Here is a 20,000-nt window from a genome sequence, read left to right on the forward strand (position 1 = left end):
TTGGGCTGAGGTTAGCAGTGATCAGTATCGGTCAAATGTCAAAAACGCGCGAGTTGTGTGTGTGTGTGTGTGTGTGTGTGTGTGTGTGTGTGTGTGTGAGAGAGAGAGAGAGAGCGTGTGTGTGCGTGCGTGCGTGAGTATGTTTGCGCGCGCGCGTATGTGTGTATGTGCGTGTGCATGCTTACCTGTAAGTGTGTGACAACAAGGAAGCGTGTGCTACCTGTATTTAAAGGGTGATTACCCTGATGACAGTCATCAAGTAAAGCGATCTGCTGGCTCTCAGCCTTACTGTTGTGTTGGTCGGGGATTGGGACGTGGCCTGCCGAGCTCATCCTTCTTCCGGGGAGGGAGGGTGAGGGGTGGGGGTGGGGGGTGGGGGGGGGGTGAGGTGTTTGCATGTGTGTGTGTGTGGAAGGGGGGGGGGGGTAATTGCAGGTGGGGTGAAGTGTGTGGGTGGGTGGGGGGTGTGAGATGGAGGCGGGGTGAGGAGTGGGTGTGGGGAGTCATCCCTGAATACCTCTGTGTCTTTCTGAGGGTGCTTCCCGGTACATGTGTGCTGGCCGGATCAGGCCGCTCCTGTTTCTCCTTCTACAGAAATCACTGACGATACTCCTGCAGCCCCTCTCTCTCTCTCTCTCGCTCAGACCAAGCTCTAAGCGCTCACACAAACACGGATTCGTTCTCACAACAGGCAGCCTTCGTGGTAAGGCATTATTCGTTTCCCACGTCATTCAGACATATTTCCATCACGCGCATGACATGGTTACTGGAGTGGATTTCACTGTATATAAAACGAAAAGAAAAACAATTGCCGGGGATTTTTCACTTGTCGTCTGTTGATTTATTCAAGTATTCGCTAAGTGTGTGCTGCATACGGAACCTCGGTTCAATGTCTCATCTGAACGACTGGCGTCAAGACCAAACCATCACCAGTCTGTTCAAGTGATGGTCCATTGTTCACCAGCCACGTCGATAACAATCACTGACCTTGCACAGTGGCCATGACACGAGCTTCTCCCCTCACTTCCCGTCACACCCACACCTACGCACACACGCACGCACACACACACTCTGACAGACACATAAACACACACACGTACACACATATACAGACAGACAGACAGACCGACACACACACACACACACACACACTGACAGACACATAAACACACACACACACATGCCGATCGACCGAACACGTGCGCGCTCACACAGTAAACACTGACCCACAAACACACACACTGCATGGAGACTTCAGTGCAGGGGGAAACATAACGTGAGTGCATAGGGTGGGAAGAGACACATAAAGGACTATACTTCGTCACGTCCAAAGGCCATTTTGAACGGATGAGGGGTTTTTTTTTTTTTTTTTTTTTTTGAAAGACGACAGAATTGGTGAGTGCCGGAGATCCAGAGGAAGACAATTCCAGACAGAAGGTGCTTGATGCTGAAAAGTCCTTTGACCAAAATGTCTTCGAAGAGACTTTGGGGTCTCGAAGGAACTTTTCTCCAGAAGACCTCAGAGAACGGGATGGGGTGTAAAATATGGACAGAAGATAAGACTGGAGCGAACCTTCGAAGCGGCGATAGGTCAATGTGTCAGTTTTGTACTGGATTCTATACTGGATAGGCAACCAACGAAGTTGACACAAGAGAGGGATAAGATAGCGGTAAAGCATGCGCTGGTGGTGTTGCTACCTAAATGATTAATTCATTAGCTCCTGAAAAACCCGCAAGTGGTGATGCCACCTAAATGGTTAATTCCTTAGCTCCAGAACAAACACACTAGCGGTGGACTTAGCTGAATGGTTAATTCATTAGCTCCAGAACAAACACACTAGCGGTGGACTTAGCTGAATGGTTAATTCATTAGCTCCAGAACAAACACACTAGCGGTGGAGCTACCTCAATGGTTAATTCATTTGCTCCAGAACAAACACACTAGTGGTGGAGTTAGTTGAATGGTTAATTCATTAGCTCCAGAACAAACACACTAGCGGTGGAGCTAGCTGAATGGTTAATTCATTAGCTCCAGAACAAACACACTAGTGGTGGAGTTAGTTGAATGGTTAATTCATTAGCTCCAGAACAAACACACTAGCGGTGGAGCTAGCTGAATGGTTAATTCATTAGCTCCAGAACAAACACACTGGCGGTAGAGCTACCTCAATGGTTAATTCATTAGCTCCAGAACAAACCCGCAAGTGGTGGTGCTAGCTTAATGGTTAATTCATTAGCTCCAGAACAAACACACTAGCGGTGGAGCTAGCTGAATGGTTAATTCATTAGCTCCAGAACAAACACACTAGCGGTGGAGCTAGCTTAATGGTTAATTCATTAGCTCCAGAACAAACACACTAGCGGTGGAGCTACCTGAATGGTTAATTCATTAGCTCCAGAACAAACACACGAGCGGTGGAGCTAGCTTAATGGTTAATTCATTAGCTCCAGAACAAACACACTAGCGGTGGAGCTAGCTGAATGGTTAATTCATTAGCTCCAGAACAAACACACGAGCGGTGGAGCTACCTGAATGGTTAATTCATTAGCTCCAGAACAAACACACTAGCGGTGGAGCTACCTGAATGGTTAATTCATTAGCTCCAGAACAAACACACGAGCGGTGGAGCTACCTGAATGGTTAATTCATAAGCTCCAGAACAAACCCGAAAGCGTCCTGAAAGGAGAGGGGGAGGGGGAGAGGGGGAGAGTAGAGAGGGGGGGGGGGGGGGGGGGGGCAGAAGGGTAAAGTCCACGTCTGAGAAGTGTTCACGTCGATATTTTTAGTCTCCGTCCTTCTTTTTCCCCTCTCTCCTTTTTTGTTTCAAACTGCACGCATTTGCCATGCATGTTATATCCTGTTCCTGAAATCCTGTCACTTAGATTTCTTTTTATTCAGAGAAAACACACCCCTCGCTTGTTCATTCAGAATCAACATTTTGAGAAATGTCGGGAAAGCCCAGTCTTATTAGACTAGTCGCTGATGAATCAGACTTTTTTTCTGTAGTTATCACACTGACGAATTTCACAGAGAGGAAGCGGCAAGAATGTATTTATGTACCCACTGACACCATACACTTATGGTGAAAAGGTGGAGAGAGAGAGAGACAGAGACAGAAGCAGAGACAGACAGATACAGAGAGACAGAGACACAGACAGAGAGACAGACAGAGAAAGGCAGACAGAGAGACAGAGACAGAAACAGAGAGACAGAGACACAGACAGACAGACAAACAGGCAGAGAAAGGCAGATACAGACTGAGACAGAGGGACACAGACACAAACAGACAGACAAACAGGCAGAGAGAGGCAGATACAGAGAGAAACGAAAGGAAACGATAATTTAATTATACCAGGGAAATGAGGCCAGCAATTTGTATGCCTTTTTCCACCCAGCCCTGGGGCAAAAAACACACCAAAACACAAACAACAACAACAATAAAAACAACAACAAACAAACAAAAACATTAACACTAGAAAAAAAAAACCCATCAAAATCACCACTCAATCGAAAGAAAAAAATCAATAATCCATATGAATAATCACACACACACACACACACACACACACACACAACTAATGTGTAAGTTACCAGGAAAACATGGAAACAAATGAGGCATCAGACGAAACCCACACAATCAGAGATTGAGATATTAACAGAAAAGCACACACCATCCGAGTAAAACAGTATATGTAGTGATATACTGTAAAGTGTTTAGAAACAAAGGCATCCGTCAGCTAGCGCAAAACGTTACCTGGGGATTTATTTTAAGTTCTCGAAAAGGATCATTTTGTAGGCTGATTTAAAAGAGATGATACTGGTTTTGTTTTGGATATATTTTGATAATGAGTTCCAAAGTGTTCCCCCTGAATATGCCAGACTAGTTTTATAAAGATCTAGTCTTGTTTTGTTTTTTTACAACAAAGTTGTATGTATATCTGGACTGATTCAAGGGAAATCGTGCAATTAGAGTAAGTATTCGGTACATCATGACTGCTTTGTTATATTGCAGCTTGTACGTCAGGGGAAGAATACCCAGCGTAATATAGTCTTCAGATGTTAGTGTAGAAGATTTAAGAAGCACAACTTTAAGAGCTCGCTTGTAAATTCTGATCAAAGGCTTCAAGGTACTGGCACTGCAAAGGTCAAACAGAGTAGAAGCATAATCGATAGATGATTGAATATGTGCGTGGTAAAAATGTTTTCCTGAATTAAGATCGAGAAAATGTTTAACTTTAGAGAGCTGAAACACCTTTTGGGAGACTGGCTTATATAAATTTTCTGTATGAGGTATCCACGAAAGGTTGTAATCAAAGGTAACTTCCAAAACTTTATGAATACTTACTTCATTTTCTTGTCACCCGTATAAATCGACGGTATACTGATAGCAATATTTTGTCGTTTTTGTCTAGAGGTTATTATCGTGTATTTAGTTTTTTGATTGTTTAAAGTCATGTGGTTGAGAGAGAGAGAGAGAGAGACAGAAACAGAGACAGAGAGAGACAGAGACAGAGAGACAGAGACAGACAGAGAGAGAAAGGCAGATACAGATAGAGAGAGAGAGAGGGAGACAGAGAGAGAGAGAGAGAGAGAGAGAGAGAGAGAGAGAGAGAGAGAGAGAGAGAGAGGGGCTGAAACAAATACAGTCAGAAAGTTAGCCAACAGACAGACGAGAGTTGTCTGCGTTCAGTGACTAATGTTTGACTAGACACCAAACGGATATAGAGTGTATCACCTATATAGAGTCTAAAAATTTCTACCCATTCTTTTTATTTTTTCAAATGAAACAACTAATTATAACCATGGTATTTTTGTTCTTTCTCATTAAAACAAATGACGTCAGTCCAATCAGAAGTGAGGAAAGCTGAAAGGGAAGTGGGGAGGGAGACAGACAGATAGACAGACAGACAAAGAGACGGACAGACAGACAGACAAAGAGACAGACAGATAGACAAAGAGACGGACAGACAGACAGACAGACAAAGAGACGGACAGACAAAGAGACGGACAGACAGACAAAGAGACGGACAGACAGACAGACAGACAAAGAGACGGACAGACAGACAAAGAGACGGACAGACAGACAGACAAAGAGACGGACAGACAGACAAAGAGACGGACAGACAGACATGCAGACAAAGAGACGGACAGACAGACAGACAAAGAGACGGACAGACAGACAAAGAGACAGACAGACATGCAAACAAAGAGAAGGACAGATAGACAAAGAGAAGAACAGACCGACAAACAGACGGACAGATAGACAAAGAGACGAACAGACAGACAAAGAGACGGACAGACAGACATGCAGACAAACAGACGGACAGACAGATAAAAAGACAGACTGACAGATAGACGGGCAGACAGACAAAGAGACGGACAGACAGACAGATAAAGAGACAGACATGCAGACAAAGAGACGGACAGACAAAGAGACAGACGGACAAAGAGACGGACGGACAAAGAGACGGACAGACAAAGAGACGGACATACAAAGAGGCGGACATACAGACAAAGAAACAGACAGACAAAGAGACGGACAGACAGACAAAGAGACGGACAGACAGACAAAGAGACAGACAGATAGACAAAGAGGCGGACAGACAGACAGACAAACAAAGAGACGGACAGACAAAGAGACGGACAGAGACGGACAGACAAAGAGACGGACAGACAGACATGCAGACAAAGAGACGGACAGACAGACAAAGAGACGGACAGACAGACAGACAGACATGCAGACAAAGAGACGGACAGACAGACAAAGAGACGGACAGACAGACAGACAGACATGCAGACAAAGAGACGGACAGACATGCAGACAAAGAGACGGACAGACAGACAAACAGACAGACAGACATGCAAACAAAGAGAAGGACAGATAGACAAAGAGACGGACAGACAAACAAAGAGACGACAGACAGACATGCAGACAAACAGACAGACAAAAAGACAGACAGACTGACAGATAGACGGACTGACAGACAGACGAATAGACAAAGAGACTGACAGACAGACAGATAAAGAGACTGACATGCAGACAAAGAGACGGACAGACAAAGAGACAGACGGACAGACAAAGAGACGGACAGACAAAGAGACAGACAGACAGACAAAGAGACGGACAGACAAAGAGACAGACAGACATACAAAGAGACAGACATACAGACAAAGAGACGGACAAAGATACAGACAAAGAGGCGGACGGACGGACGGACAGACAGACAGACATAGAGACAGACGGACAGACAAAGAGACGGACAGACAGGCAGACAAAGAGACGGACAGACAGACGGACGGACGGACAGACAAAGTACAGACAGACAGACAAACAGGAGGATCAAGTTGACGTCTGAGAAGTGTTGGTGTCGTTGTCATGTGTCTTCTTTCTTCTTTTTTCCTCCATCTTTCTTGTTTTTTTTTCTATTTTTTTAGCATCATTATCTTTTCTTTTCTTTTTTTATAATTGCGCGTATTCCAGAAATCCCGTCACTTAAACCTCTTCTTTTTTTTCTTCTAAGTTTTTGTTTTATTTTATCAACAGCAACACAGACCAGTCTCCTCTAAATCAAGCTTACATGGTGTTTGACACCAACGCTGTGTTTTTTGGCTTCTGTTTTTGTATTCCGCAACTTAGTTTTTATAACCACTATTTCAGATGGGTTTTTTTCTTTTCTGCTTATTTTGATTACACTTATACAATTGACATAAGTACTTAAATACATAAAATATATAGCGGGAAGAGAAAAGGATACATAATAAACGAAACATTAAAAATGAATAACACATGACATATATTTTATAGTGAGGACAGGCTTTGCGATTTAAATCAGTAGGTCATTAGAATAACGTTTATGTCATCAAATATAACAACAACAACAACAACAACAAAAAACCAACACCCATTCCACCCAAAGTAAATCATTTCCTTGCACCATCCTTTTTATACCCAACCATTTGAAATTTGCACCATTAATTCACACAAAAGCATCCCGGAGATTTATATTTTACAATTTGAGTATCTTTACTGTTAGTCAATGTGTTTTATATATAAAGGTAAATATGGTAACCATTTTGCCTTGAAGATGCGTGTTTCACATGTGACTATTGCATTATATTCTTCAATTTCGTATGTTGAGGTAATTTAATCTTGAAATGAGTGAGGGAGGCATTTATCTAATCTACACACACACACACACACACACACACACACACACACACACACACACACACACACACACACACACATGTATAGATAGATAGATAGGTCTTCCCCAGGAGGGTTAACAATTCAAGATCTGGGTCTGTAGTTGGTGGTGGTGGATGAAAGGTCATTTTGGATGACTGATGACTTGCGCGATGAGTTTGTTTAAAGTGAAGAGGATTTGCGCAACGTCGACCTCACTCTCTCGTCCGGGTCCACCAATTTCCAGTGACAAGACTAAGTCAAGACGACTGGAGGATGAGCACGGATGCAGTGGATGACCAAGATATCCTTTCGGTGTCTCATCTTGCTCTCTGCACTCCACAGTGCGTTGCTGTAACTGCCTTCCTCTCCGTTGAACCGATAGGTTTCTTCCGCAGATTCTGCCGGATCCAGACTTCGCATGCATGGGTAGACACACCCCGCGGGTCAACTGCGTGTGGCATGCACACAGCACAGTGGAGCTAGATGGCCGTCGGTGGCTCTCCTGAGCCGACGCCCTTTTATGGATCTCCATAAGGGTGTCTAGCCACCCGCCTCACCAGTCCCGGAGCTGGGTCTGTAGTTATATCAATATGGAATCCAAATGTTCCGAACGTTTCAGTGACACATGCACACAGTGTGCATCACCCTGTTTAGTAAGGAAGGGAAGGGAGGCAGGGAGGGAGGTTGGCGGGTACGTGACTAACAGACAACAACCAACAAAGCAGTCAATCAATCAAAAGTAGATAATTACCTAGTCTTTTGGTTCTTGCGTCCACGTCAGCTTTAATCTGCACACACAAGACACTTGCATGTGTACATTCACATCTATGCACACACACACACACACACACACACACACACACACACACACACACACACATACACACACACACACCCCTTCCCTTCACTTATACTGCACCTCACACCCACAACCCCGCACACAAACACTGACCCCTCTACACCATCACCACCCCTTTATCTCTCTCCCCCCCCCCCGTCCCCCCATCACCCCAAGTCACAAATGCCACAATCAATCCCCAGCACCATCACCACCCCTCTATCTCCCCCCCCCCCCCCACCACCCCAAGTCACAAATGCCACAATCAATCCCCAGCACAATCACCACCCCTCTACCTCTCTCCCCCACCACCCCCAGACACACATGCTACAATATCCCCCCCCCCGCCCCCCCGGGCCCTCACCGCACCCCTCCCACCCCGCCCCCTCACCTTAGTGAGGAGACACACGGCAGTGGGCACATCGAACCAGCTGCCGCCAGCTGACGGCGAAGACCCATTGAACCGCTGCTCAGCCCGCTTCATGTACTCCGAGATAGTGCCGACACACGATGTGTTCGCCTTCACGCCCCTCACTGAGGAGGCCCCGCTAAGCCCAGTGTGGGGCTGAGAGGGCGGAGAGAAGGTCCACACCTGTAGGAGGAGTCGATAGAGTCCTGTTTTGAGTACCCTACGGCGGGCGCAATAGCCGAGTGGTTAAAGCGTTAGACTTTCAATCTGAGGGTCCCGGGTTCGAATCTCGGTAACGGCGCCTGGTGGGTAAAGGGTGGAGAAGATTTCTCAGATCTCCCAGGTCAACATAATCATGTGCAGACCTTTTGTGCCTGAACCCTGTTCATGTGAGTACGCAAGCAGAAGGTCAAATACGCACGTTAAAGATCCTGTAATCCATGTCAGCGTTCGGTGGGTTATGGAAACAAGAACATACCTAGCATGCACACCACCGAAAACAGAGTATGACTGCCTACATGGCGGGGTAAAAACGGTCATACACGTAAAAGCCCACTCGTGTCCATACACGAGTCTGCTTTGACGAGTTCATTCAGTTCGGGCGGACCAATCAGAGAGCCGCTCTTTCCGTTTTTTGGCCCCGCATGCCATGAAAACTGTCAGCAAAAAACATGGCGGCTTGAGAAATGAAGTGTCGGTTCGTGTTCATGATAATATGGGTCATTTCGTATCGTGTCATGATAATGTGGGTCATTTCGTATCGTGTCGTGATAATGTGGGTAATTTCGTATCGTGTCATGAGAATATGGGTCATTTCGTATCGTGTCATGATAATGTGGGTCATTTCGTATCGTGTCATGATAATATGTGTCATTTCGTATCGTGTCATGATAATATAGGTCATTTCGTATCGTGTCATGATAATGTGGGTCATTTCGTATCGTGTCATAATTTTGGGTCATTTCGTATTGTACCATGATAACATGGGTCATTTCGTATCGTATCATGATAATATGGGTAATTTCGTATCGTGTCTTGATAATGTGGGTCATTTCGTGTCGTCTTATAATATGGGTCATTTCGTATCGTGTCGTGAAAATATGGATCATTTCGTATCGTGTCATGATAATATGGGTCATTTCGTATCGTGTCATGATAATGTGGGTCATTTTGTATCGTGTCATGATAATGTGGGTCATTTCGTATCCTGTCGTGATAATGTGGGTCATGTCGTATCGTGTCGTGATAATGTGGGTCATTTCGTATCGTGTCATGATAATATGGGTCATTTCGTGTCGTGTTATAATATGGGTCATTTCGCGTCGTGTCATGATAACATGGGTCATTTCGTATCGTGTCATGATAATATGGGTCATTTCGTATCGTGGCGTGTTCATGATAACATGGGTCATTTTATATCGTTTCATGACAACAAGGGTCATTTCGCATCGTATCGTGATAACATGGGTCATTTCGCGTCGTGTCATAATTTTGGGTCATTTCGTATTGTACCATGAGTAATGTCGTATCGTGCCATGATAATATGGGTCATTTCGTGTCGTGTCTTGATAATATGGGTCATTTCGTGTCGTGTTATAATATGGGTCATTTCGCGTCGTGTCATGATAACATGGGTAATTTCGTATCGTGTCATGATAATATGGGTCATTTCGTATCGTATCATGATAATATGAGGCATTTCGTGGCGTGTTCATGATAACATGGGTCATTTTATATCGTTTCATGACAACATGGGTCATTTCGCATCGTGTCGTAATTTTGGGTCATTTCGTATTGTACCATGATAACATGGGTCATTTCGTATCGTGTGATGATGATATGGATAATTTCGCGTCGTGTCGTGCACAATTCTTGATAACAAGAGTCGATTACACCGCAATATGTCATTTCTCATATGCCTGTATTGCACAAAAAATAACCAACCAAACAAAACAAAACACACAAAAAGCACAAAAATCATCGTTTGAATAGGTCCCAGAATTTAGGATGTAGGCCTACCTACCTACCTACCTACCTACCAACAGGGGACATCACCCACCTGTGGGAAGTTGACGGTCACACAGACCACGGTCACAAGAAAGACCGCCACCTGCGTCAGCAAGACCAGCCCGAGGACCGCCACATACACACACAGCTTCTTGTTGACTCTCGTTCGGGGAGAAGCTGCACCGCCACCACGCTCAGAGACAGCTGCCTCCATGATAGAAACGTCAGGATCCTGATTCCTGATGACGACCTTGGCGTAACACATACTTGTGCCGCTCGTGGAGAGTGACGTCATTGTGATCAGAGCGTCATTCAAAGTTCTAAAGATGATGAGCTGGCTATTTGACTCGATGTTGTTGTGGACGGGAGAAAAGTGTTCGTGTCAGATTCTTGCAGCTTTGGTACACTTAGTGGTTTGCGGGGGAACTATGACAGCCGTTTGTCAGCCGTTTTTGGTCTGTTTTATCTATTTATATATTGTTGTTTTTGTTTTTTGATTTTTGCTGCTTGGATCTTGCTGTTGTTGCTGATGTCGTTGAATCAAATCACGACTGCCGGAAATATCATGCCTCGCCTTCTCTCAACACATAAACCCTGAAGAAAAAAACGTCAAGCTACTGTTTAAACCATACAAGTGGTCGGTAACTCTTCTCTCAAATCATTGTCAGCCCAGTTCTTTTGCGGATCGTTCTATTTTTGCCAGCAGTATGAACAGAAAAAGAAGGAAGGGACGCTACTGAGTCATCTGGTGCTGGTAGCGTCAGTCCCGCTTGAAACTGACACGCTTCTCCCGCAGTGAGCAAATAATTACGAGCCGTGGAAATATTATCGGGAATTCCCCGTTCGCCCCGCGAGGTTCCCCTTTCGTTGTTGCCCCAAACCGAGCACAGCGCTGGATTGGTGCAGCGCCCTGAAACAAAACGAGACCAATCGTTTCTTAATCTGTTGCTATATTTAGAATATACTCACATTTTCAAAATACATATATATCATTACTGTGATCAAATTTCCCGATCTAACATCGTGTGTCGTGATAGTGCCTACCATTCAAACAATGGGGATGCAAGCTGTTTGAACAACGAGACAATGAAAAAAGTGACTGTGACGGAATTATTGTTATCATGCTACTGCTGTGTTACTGCTATGTTATGTTACAGTATGTCATGTCACAGCTATGCTATGTTACAGCTATGTCATGTTGCAGCTATGTTATATTATAGCTATGTTATGTTACAGCTATGCTATGCTACAGCTATGTTATGTTACAGCTATGTTATATTATAGCTATGTTATGCTACAGCTATGCTATGTTACAGCTATGTTATGTTACAGCCATGTTATGATATAGCTATGTTATGCTACAGCTATGCTATGTTACAGCTATGTTATGTTACAGCTATGTTATATTATAGCCATGTTATGCTACAGCTATGTTATGTTACAGCTATGTTGTATTATAGCCATGTTATGCTACAGCTATGTTATGTTACAGCTATGTTATGCCACAGCTATGCCACAGACCATGTTTCCCTGCCGTGTTACAAATAACCCCGTTTTCTTCATGTTCTAAAACAGTGGATTTATTTCAATCTCTTAGGAAGCTTTTCATCACGGATGCTGGTTTAAACGAATGACTGATGAATGATGATGATGGTGATGGTGACAATAACAGCAAGTCCGCTGTGCTCAGCCAACCAAAAGGCGTGAAGGACAGAATAGAAGGCACGAGAGTGGGGGAAGGGCGGACATATTGAATAGACAACATCAGAAAGTCGACTCTTTCCCTTTAGTCGGCTGCCCGTGTTGGTCTTGAGCCTTGCAATAAATGAGCTTGTGAAACTAATGGATAGTCCAAGCTATAAAGCTTATCTACTAAGTACTTAGGTAGCTTTTGATGCGCGGGTCTTCATTGATTTCTTCAAGTCGGGCACTTCATTGCTGTGTGGGTGGTCCTCACAATGACGGCTGATGGAAGGAACAGTACAGACACTTCATTGCTGTGTGGGTGGTCCTCACAATGACGGCTGATGGAAGGAACAGTACAGACACTTCATTGCTGTGTGGGTGGTCCTCACAATGACGGCTGATGGAAGGAACAGTACAACACTTCATTGCTGTGTGGGTGTTCCTCACAATGACGGCTGATGGAAGGAACAGTACAGACACTTCATTGCTGTGTGGGTGTTCCTCACAATGACGGCTGATGGAAGGAACAGTACAGACACTTCGTTGCTGTGTGGGTGGTCCTCACAATGACGGCTGATGGAAGGAACAGTACAGACACTTCATTGCTGTGTGGGTGGTCCTCACAATGACGGCTGATGGAAGGAACAGTACAGACACTTCATTGCTGTGTGGGTGGTCCTCACAATGACGGCTGATGGAGGGAACAGTACAGACACTTCATTGCTGTGTGGGTGAAGAAGATGATGATGATGATGAACAAGAAGAAGAAGAAGATGATGATGATGAACAAGAAGAAGAAAAAGAACAAGATGATGATGATGATGATGAACAAGAAGAAGGATATGATGATGATGAACAAGAAGAAGAAGAGGAACAAGTTGATAATGATGAACAAGAAGAAGAAGATGATGATGATGAACAAGAAAAAGAAGCTGAAGAAGAAGATGATGATGATGAACAAGAAGAAGAAGAAGATGATGATGATGATGAACTAGAAGAAGACGAAGAACGAGATGATGATGATGAACAAGAAGAAGAAGAAGATGATGATGATGATGATGATAAACTAGAAGAAGAAGAAGAAGAAAAAGAAGAAGAAGAAGAAGAATCAATCACAAATAAAGTTATTCAGTCAAAAGACTCCATGTTGGTTGATAAGCCCCAGCGCAGAAAGTAGGCTAAAAACTTCCAACAAGGTTTTTGTTTCTATTCTTATTTATTAAAAAAATATATATATATATTCACCAGACCGGTCACACACGTGAACTCTTTTCTTTTTTGTTTGGTTTTTCCCATTTCTTTCTGTCTGTCGATTATGACGTGTACATTTAACGGCGTCAACAAGATTAAAAACAATAATTATGATTACTATTACCACTACTACTACTACTACTGCTGCTGCTGCTGCTTTTTTTTCTTGTTGGCAAAATGATCAAGACGCTCATCTGCCAATACAGTGTCCGTGAGGGTGTGGGTTCGATTCCCGCTCTTACCCTTTCTCCCAAATTGGACTGGAAAATCAAACTGAGCCATTCGGATAAGACGAAAGAAGCCGAGGTCCCTTGTGCAGCAAGCATTTTGCGCGATGAAAAAGTAACCATGGCAACAAGAGTGTTGTCACCTGTATCAGCCTGTAGAACAAACCCACTCTGAAAGGAAAGCACATATATATATATATATATATATATATATATGTATAAGTATGCACTAAACGCGTTGGGTTACGCTGCTGGTCAGGCATCTGCTTAGCAGATGTGGTTTAGCGTTTATGGATTCTTCCAAACACAGTGACGCATCCTTGAGAAAGTGAATTGAACTGATTTCTCTCTCCCTCTCCCCCCCCACCTCCCCCCCGTCTCTAATTTTGATCCTTTAGAAGAAGCCCCTTATATTCCAGTGGTCAGGGTTATACGGGATTTGAACCAGGAACTGTCACATCCTAGCAGTGCATTCCTATTCACCTCTCAGCACAGACAGAGACCAACGATGGAGTGAGACACGGAGTCCAACAAATCAACGGATCCTGTGAAAGTCTGCCAGCCACCAATAATGGAGTGATAGCTGTGGACACTGACGACTCCCCATCAGCGGAGATCCCCAAGGCCTAACCAGCCAGTTTGACTGACGCCAGGATCAGGCATCTGCTGGGTTTTTTTTCCGAAGCAGATGTGGTGTAAAGTATATGGATCAGTCCGCACGCTTTGAGACCCCCTTGAAAGCGAACTGGTTAGCAGGGCTCGCCAAGACAATCCTGCAGGGCTCGCAAGACAATCCTGGAGGGCTCGCAGACAATCCTGCAGGGCTCGCAGACAATCCTGCAGGGCTCGCCAAGAAAATCCTGCAGGGCTCGCAGACAATCCTGCAGGGCTCGCAGACAATCCTGCAGGGCTCGCCAAGACAATCCTGCAGGGCTCGCCAAGTGGGGAAGGAAGGGGATGGGGGTGGGGTGGGGGGCAGGCTGGAAGAGAGATGGGAGAAAGATATCCCAGGATGGACATATACTGAGCCTGGGCGACCCTCTGAGAGAGAGACGAGGAATAGGGAGAGATGGGAGGACGGTATCCCAGGATGGACAGATATTGAGCCTGGGCGACCCTCTGAGAGAGAGAGAGACGAGGAACAGGGAGGGATGGGAGAACGATATCCCAGGATGGACAGATATTGAGCCTGGGCGACACCCTGAGAGAGAGAGAGAGAGAGAGAGAGAGACGAGGAACAGGGAGAGATGGGTGAACGATATGCCAGGATGGACAGATATTGAGCCTGGGCGACACCCTGAGAGAGAGAGAGAGAGAGACGAGGAACAGGGAGAGATGGGTGAACGATATGCCAGGATGGACAGATATTGAGCCTGGGCGACACCCTGAGAGAGAGAGAGAGACGAGGAACAGGACGAGATGGAAAGAACTGCTTGCCAGGTCATCGGTGGTGCCCCAAAGGTTGGGGACTACGGGATTGACGAGACGAGATAACAGACGATATGAGACGGCCTGGGCTTTGTGTGTGTGTGTGTGTGTGTGTGTGTGTGTGTGTGTGTAAATAATTTGTAAGCGCAGCTGTTATCAGTATATGGCTTAGGCTGCGGGCCAAGACCAATGATTGCTGTACAGCTGACTGTTATTCTAATGCATATCTATTTTATTGTGCTGAAACGCTCGGACACACACACACACACACACACACACACACACACACACACACACACACACACACACACACACACAAACAAAAGAATGGTCTTTAAATGAGGGGGAGGGAGGAAGTGGGAACGATGAAATTTGTTCTTGATTTGGTTGTTGATGTCTTGAGCTTTCACGTCATCATCAGCTTACCGGCTTGGGTGACACAACTCAGTCAACACAACGAGTTTCTGTATTACCAGCATGACCACAATGATCGGGTGACCATGCTCATTCTAAGACATCAGGTTTTCCAAAGGCAGTGGATTTATGGAAGCGCGGAATTCAGTTTTCGAAATTCCTCCTCTTTTTTCTTTCTCAGCGTCGTCAACTACAGCTCCTACTTCACATGAAGGCCTGTGTGCGAGTGGGCTTTTACGTGCATGACCGTTTTTAACCCCGCCATGTAGGCAGCCATACTCCATTTTCGGGGGCTTGTATGCGGTATGTTTTTTGCTTCTATCACCCACTGAATGCTGACAGGGATCGCAGGATCTTTAACGCGCGTATTTGATTTTCTGCATGGAGGAGGTTCGGCCACTAGCAGGTCTGCATTTATGTTGACCAAAGATATGGGGAAAATTATCTTCACTAAACCCACCAGAATACACCTGGTTCTGACCGCAGGGCTCTTGGATTAGAAGTTCAGTGCTCTAACCATTGGTGATTAGAAGTTCAGTGTTCTAACCATTGGTGATTAGAAGTTCAGTGCTCTAACCATTGATGATTAGAAGTTCAGTGCTCTAACCATTGATGATTAGAAGTTCAGTGCTCTAACCATTGTTAATTAGAAGTTCAGTGCTCTAACATTGGTGATTAGAAGTTCAGTGCTCTAACATTGGTGATTAGAAGTTCAGTGTTCTAACCATTGGTGATTAGAAGTTCAGTGTTCTAACACTGATGATTAGAAGTTCAGTGCTCTAACCATTGGTGATTAGAAGTTCAGTGCTCTAACCATTGTTGAATAGAAGTTCAGTGCTCTAACCGTTGGTGATTAGAAGTTCAGTGCTCTAACCATTGTTAATTAGAAGTTCGGTGCTCTAACCATTGTTAATTAGAAGTTCGGTGTTCTAACCATTGGTAATTAGAAGTTCAGTGTTCTAACATTGGTGATTAGAAGTTCAGTTCTAACATTGGTGATTAGAAGTTCAGTGTTCTAACATTGATGATTAGAAGTTCAGTGTTCTAAAATTGGTGATTAAAAGTTCAGTGCTCTAACCATTGGTGATTAGAAGTTCAGTGCTCTAACCATTGGTGATTAGACGTTCAGTGCTCTAACCGTTGGTGATTAGAAGTTCAGTGCTCTAACCGTTGGTGATTAGAAGTTCAGTGCTCTAACCGTTGGTGATTAGAAGTTCAGTGTTCTAACCATTGGTGATTAGAAGTTCAGTGCTCTAACCGTTGGTGATTAGAAGTTCAGTGCTCTAACCATTAGTGATTAGAAGTTCAGTGCTCTAACCATTGTTAATTAGAAGTTCAGTGCTCTAACATTGGTGATTAGAAGTTCAGTGCTCTAACATTGGTGATTAGAAGTTCAGTGTTCTAACCATTGGTGATTAGAAGTTCAGTGCTCTAACCATTGGTGACTAGACGTTCAGTGCTCTAACATTGGTGACTAGAAGTTCAGTGCTCTAACATTGGTGATTAGAAGTTCAGTTCTCTAACCATTGGTGATTAGAAGTTCAGTGCTCTAACACTGGTGATTAGAAGTTCAGTGTTCTAACCATTGTTGATTAGATATTCAGTGCTCTAACCGTTGGTGATTAGAAGTTCAGTGCTCTAACCATTGGTGATTAGAAGTTCAGTGTTCTAACCACTATTGATTAGAAGTTCAGTTTTCTAACATTGGTGATTAGAAGTTCAGTGCTCTAACATTGTTGAATAGAAGTTCAGTGCTCTAACATCGTTGATTAGAAGTTCAGTGTTCTAACAATTTTTATTTGAAGTTCAGTGCTCTAACATTGGTGATTAGAAGTTCAGCGTTCTAACCATTGTTAATTAGGAGTTCAGTGTTCTAACATTGGTGATTAGAAGTTCAGTGCTCTAACCATTGGTGATTAGAAGTTCACTGCTCAGAAATTCAGTGTTTTAACATTGTTGACTTTGGAGATGGGAAGAATGACCCCCCCCCCCACCCTCCACACACACACACACACCCTACACCCACCACGGATACTGGGATTGAACGGGTATGCTGGCTGAATGGTCAGAGTGCTGTATACAAATGAAAAAACCCCAAAAAACAAATAAATTGGAAATGTTTAAAACCACACACACACACACACACACACACACACACACACTCTCTCTCTCTCTCTCATGGACGCACATACGCACGCACACGCACACAAGATATATCACGCCAATAAATTCAGTAAATTAACATTAAGATACATGGAATCCATTTAAAGATTTATTTTTTTTTATATATATAAAATCGCAATCACGTACACACATGGTCAAAATTGCACACAAAATGTCTGCACTCGGGCACTCGCCAGCTGTAGAGTTCAGGTGGTGCTGGGTAATTAGAATGACAGTCCTTTGAGGGAGTGTATTGCAGGCTTTGATTGTGTGCACGAATGGCTGAAGGAAGGAATGAACTAATGTAACGAGATGTTCTTGCGCGTGGAGCTATGAACCTGCTACTTCTGTCTGACCGTCCACCACTGATGTCAGCTGTTAGTGGCTGTGTTTCCACTGTCATTGTCTTCAGTCTGTCAGTCAGTTTTCTATTGTACATGTTGCTAAAAGTGTCTTGTCTTTTACCCACCACCCCAACCGCTTTCCTGATGACTTTCCAACCTGGATGGAATTCTGGTGTCTTCCAGGCTCGATTTAACATGGTCTGGTGTGTCTGGTGGAATTCTGGGGTCTCTACTGGACTAGATTTAACATGGTCTGGTGTGTCGGGTGGAAATCTGGGGTCTCTACTGGACTAGATCTAACATGGTCTGGTGTGTCGGGTGGAATTCTGGGGTCTGCTGGGCTAGATTTAACATGGTCTGGTGTGTCTGGTGGAATTCTGGGGTCTACCAGGCTCGATTTAACATGGTCTGGTGTGTCGGGTGGAATTCTGGGGTCTCTACTGGACTAGATTTAACATGGTCTGGTGTGTCGGGTGGAAATCTGGGGTCTCTACTGGGCTAGATTTAACATGGTCTGGTGTGTCTGGTGGAATTCTGGGGTCTACCGGGATACATTTTATCATGGTCTGGTGTGTCTGGTGGAATTCTGGGGTCTGCTGGGCTAGATTTAACATGGTCTGGTGTGTCTGGTGGAATTCTGGGGTCTACTGGGCTAGATTTAACATGGTCTGGTGTGTCTGGTGGAATTCTGGGGTCTCTACTGGACTAGATTTAACATGGTCTGGTGTGTCGGGTGGAATTCTGGGGTCTACCGGGATACTTTTTATCATGGTCTGGTGTGTCGGGTGGAATTCTGGGGTCTACTGGGCTAGATTTAACATGGTCTGGTGTGTCTGGTGGAATTCTGGGGTCTCTACTGGACTAGATTTAACATGGTCTGGTGTGTCTGGTGGAATTCGGGGGTCTCTACTGGACTAGATTTAACATGGTCTGGTGTGTCGGTGGAATTCGGGGGTCTACCGGGATAGATTTTAACATGGTCTGGTGTGTCTGGTGGAATTCTGGGGTCTAGTTGGCTAGATTTAACATGGTCTGGTGTGTCGGTGGAATTCTGGGGTCTACTGGGCTAGATCTAACATGGTCTGGTGTGTCTGGTGGAATTCTGGGGTCTACCGGGATAGATTTTAACATGGTCTGGTGTGTCTGGTGGAATTCTGGGGTCTCTGCTGGACTAGATTTAACATGGTCTGGTGTGTCTGGTGGAATTCTGGGGTCTCTACTGGACTAGATTTAACAAAAAAACTGTCTTCCATTACAATTGACACAATCAAACTTGGCAGTACATCCATCCCTCATTCCAGATCAGTCAGGAACCTCGGTGTTGTCCTTGACAACACACTGTCCATGCAAAACTTTATCAGTCAGACATGTCAGTCCTGCTACTGTCAACTGCGGCGCATCAGTGCCGTCCGGAAATATCTGTCCACTGACGCAACATCTAGACTTGTTTCTCTCATTCTATCTCGCCTTGACTACCGTAACTCTCTATTGTCTGGTTTGCCTGCTTCATCCATTCAGTCCCTTCAGCGCATACAAAACTCTGCTGCCCGACTCGTCCTCAGAAAGAAAAGATCTGAGCACATCACTCCTCTTTTGTAACATCTCCACTGGCTCCCTGTCACACTGAATAAAGTACAAGATCAGCACTCTATGTTATAAATGTATTCACAAAACTGCCCCTTCCTATCTCTGCAGCTGCCTTCACCTCTACACTCCATCTCGCTCACTAAGATCGGCTTCGGATCCACTCTGTTTACGCATACCCAGATTCAAACACTCGACTGTTGGCCGCCGTTCTTTCTCTGTCTCTGGACCTTGCAAATGGAATGAACTTCCACTTTCGCTTCGTCAAGTCTCCACTCTCAGCTCTTTCAAGTCTGGCCTTAAAACCCACCTCTTCCCAAAATAGCCTCCCTTGCCTGCCTCTTCCGTCTTTAGTTTCTACAGTTTTAGAGTTATGCATGCATGTGAATGACTGGTGCGAAAGCGCTTTGATTTGTCTCTGCACAAGATTTAGCGCTATATAAATACCATTATTATTAT

The 20,000-nt window shown here is 44.6% G+C and overlaps 1 protein-coding gene across 4 annotated transcripts in view; it reads right to left on the reverse strand.

Annotated features, from left to right (window-relative positions):
* LOC143288901 (uncharacterized) overlaps positions 1-20,000 on the reverse strand; it is a 31,082-nt gene that overhangs the window by 9,989 nt on the left and 1,093 nt on the right. For 3 of the 4 annotated variants that reach the window (XM_076597567.1, XM_076597566.1, XM_076597565.1), the window contains exons 2-4: positions 10,497-11,354; positions 8,420-8,620; positions 7,942-7,978 (exon numbers count right to left, since the gene is read on the reverse strand). In XM_076597567.1, the coding sequence (XP_076453682.1) occupies positions 7,942-7,978; positions 8,420-8,620; positions 10,497-10,739 (481 nt within the window). In that variant the 5' untranslated portion in view covers positions 10,740-11,354. The remainder of the gene's footprint in view (positions 1-7,941; positions 7,979-8,419; positions 8,621-10,496; positions 11,355-20,000) is intronic. The other variant, XM_076597568.1, reaches the window with a different exon arrangement.

This window comes from Babylonia areolata, chromosome 13 (assembly GCF_041734735.1).
Source record: "Babylonia areolata isolate BAREFJ2019XMU chromosome 13, ASM4173473v1, whole genome shotgun sequence".
NCBI lineage: Eukaryota > Metazoa > Mollusca > Gastropoda > Neogastropoda > Buccinidae > Babylonia > Babylonia areolata.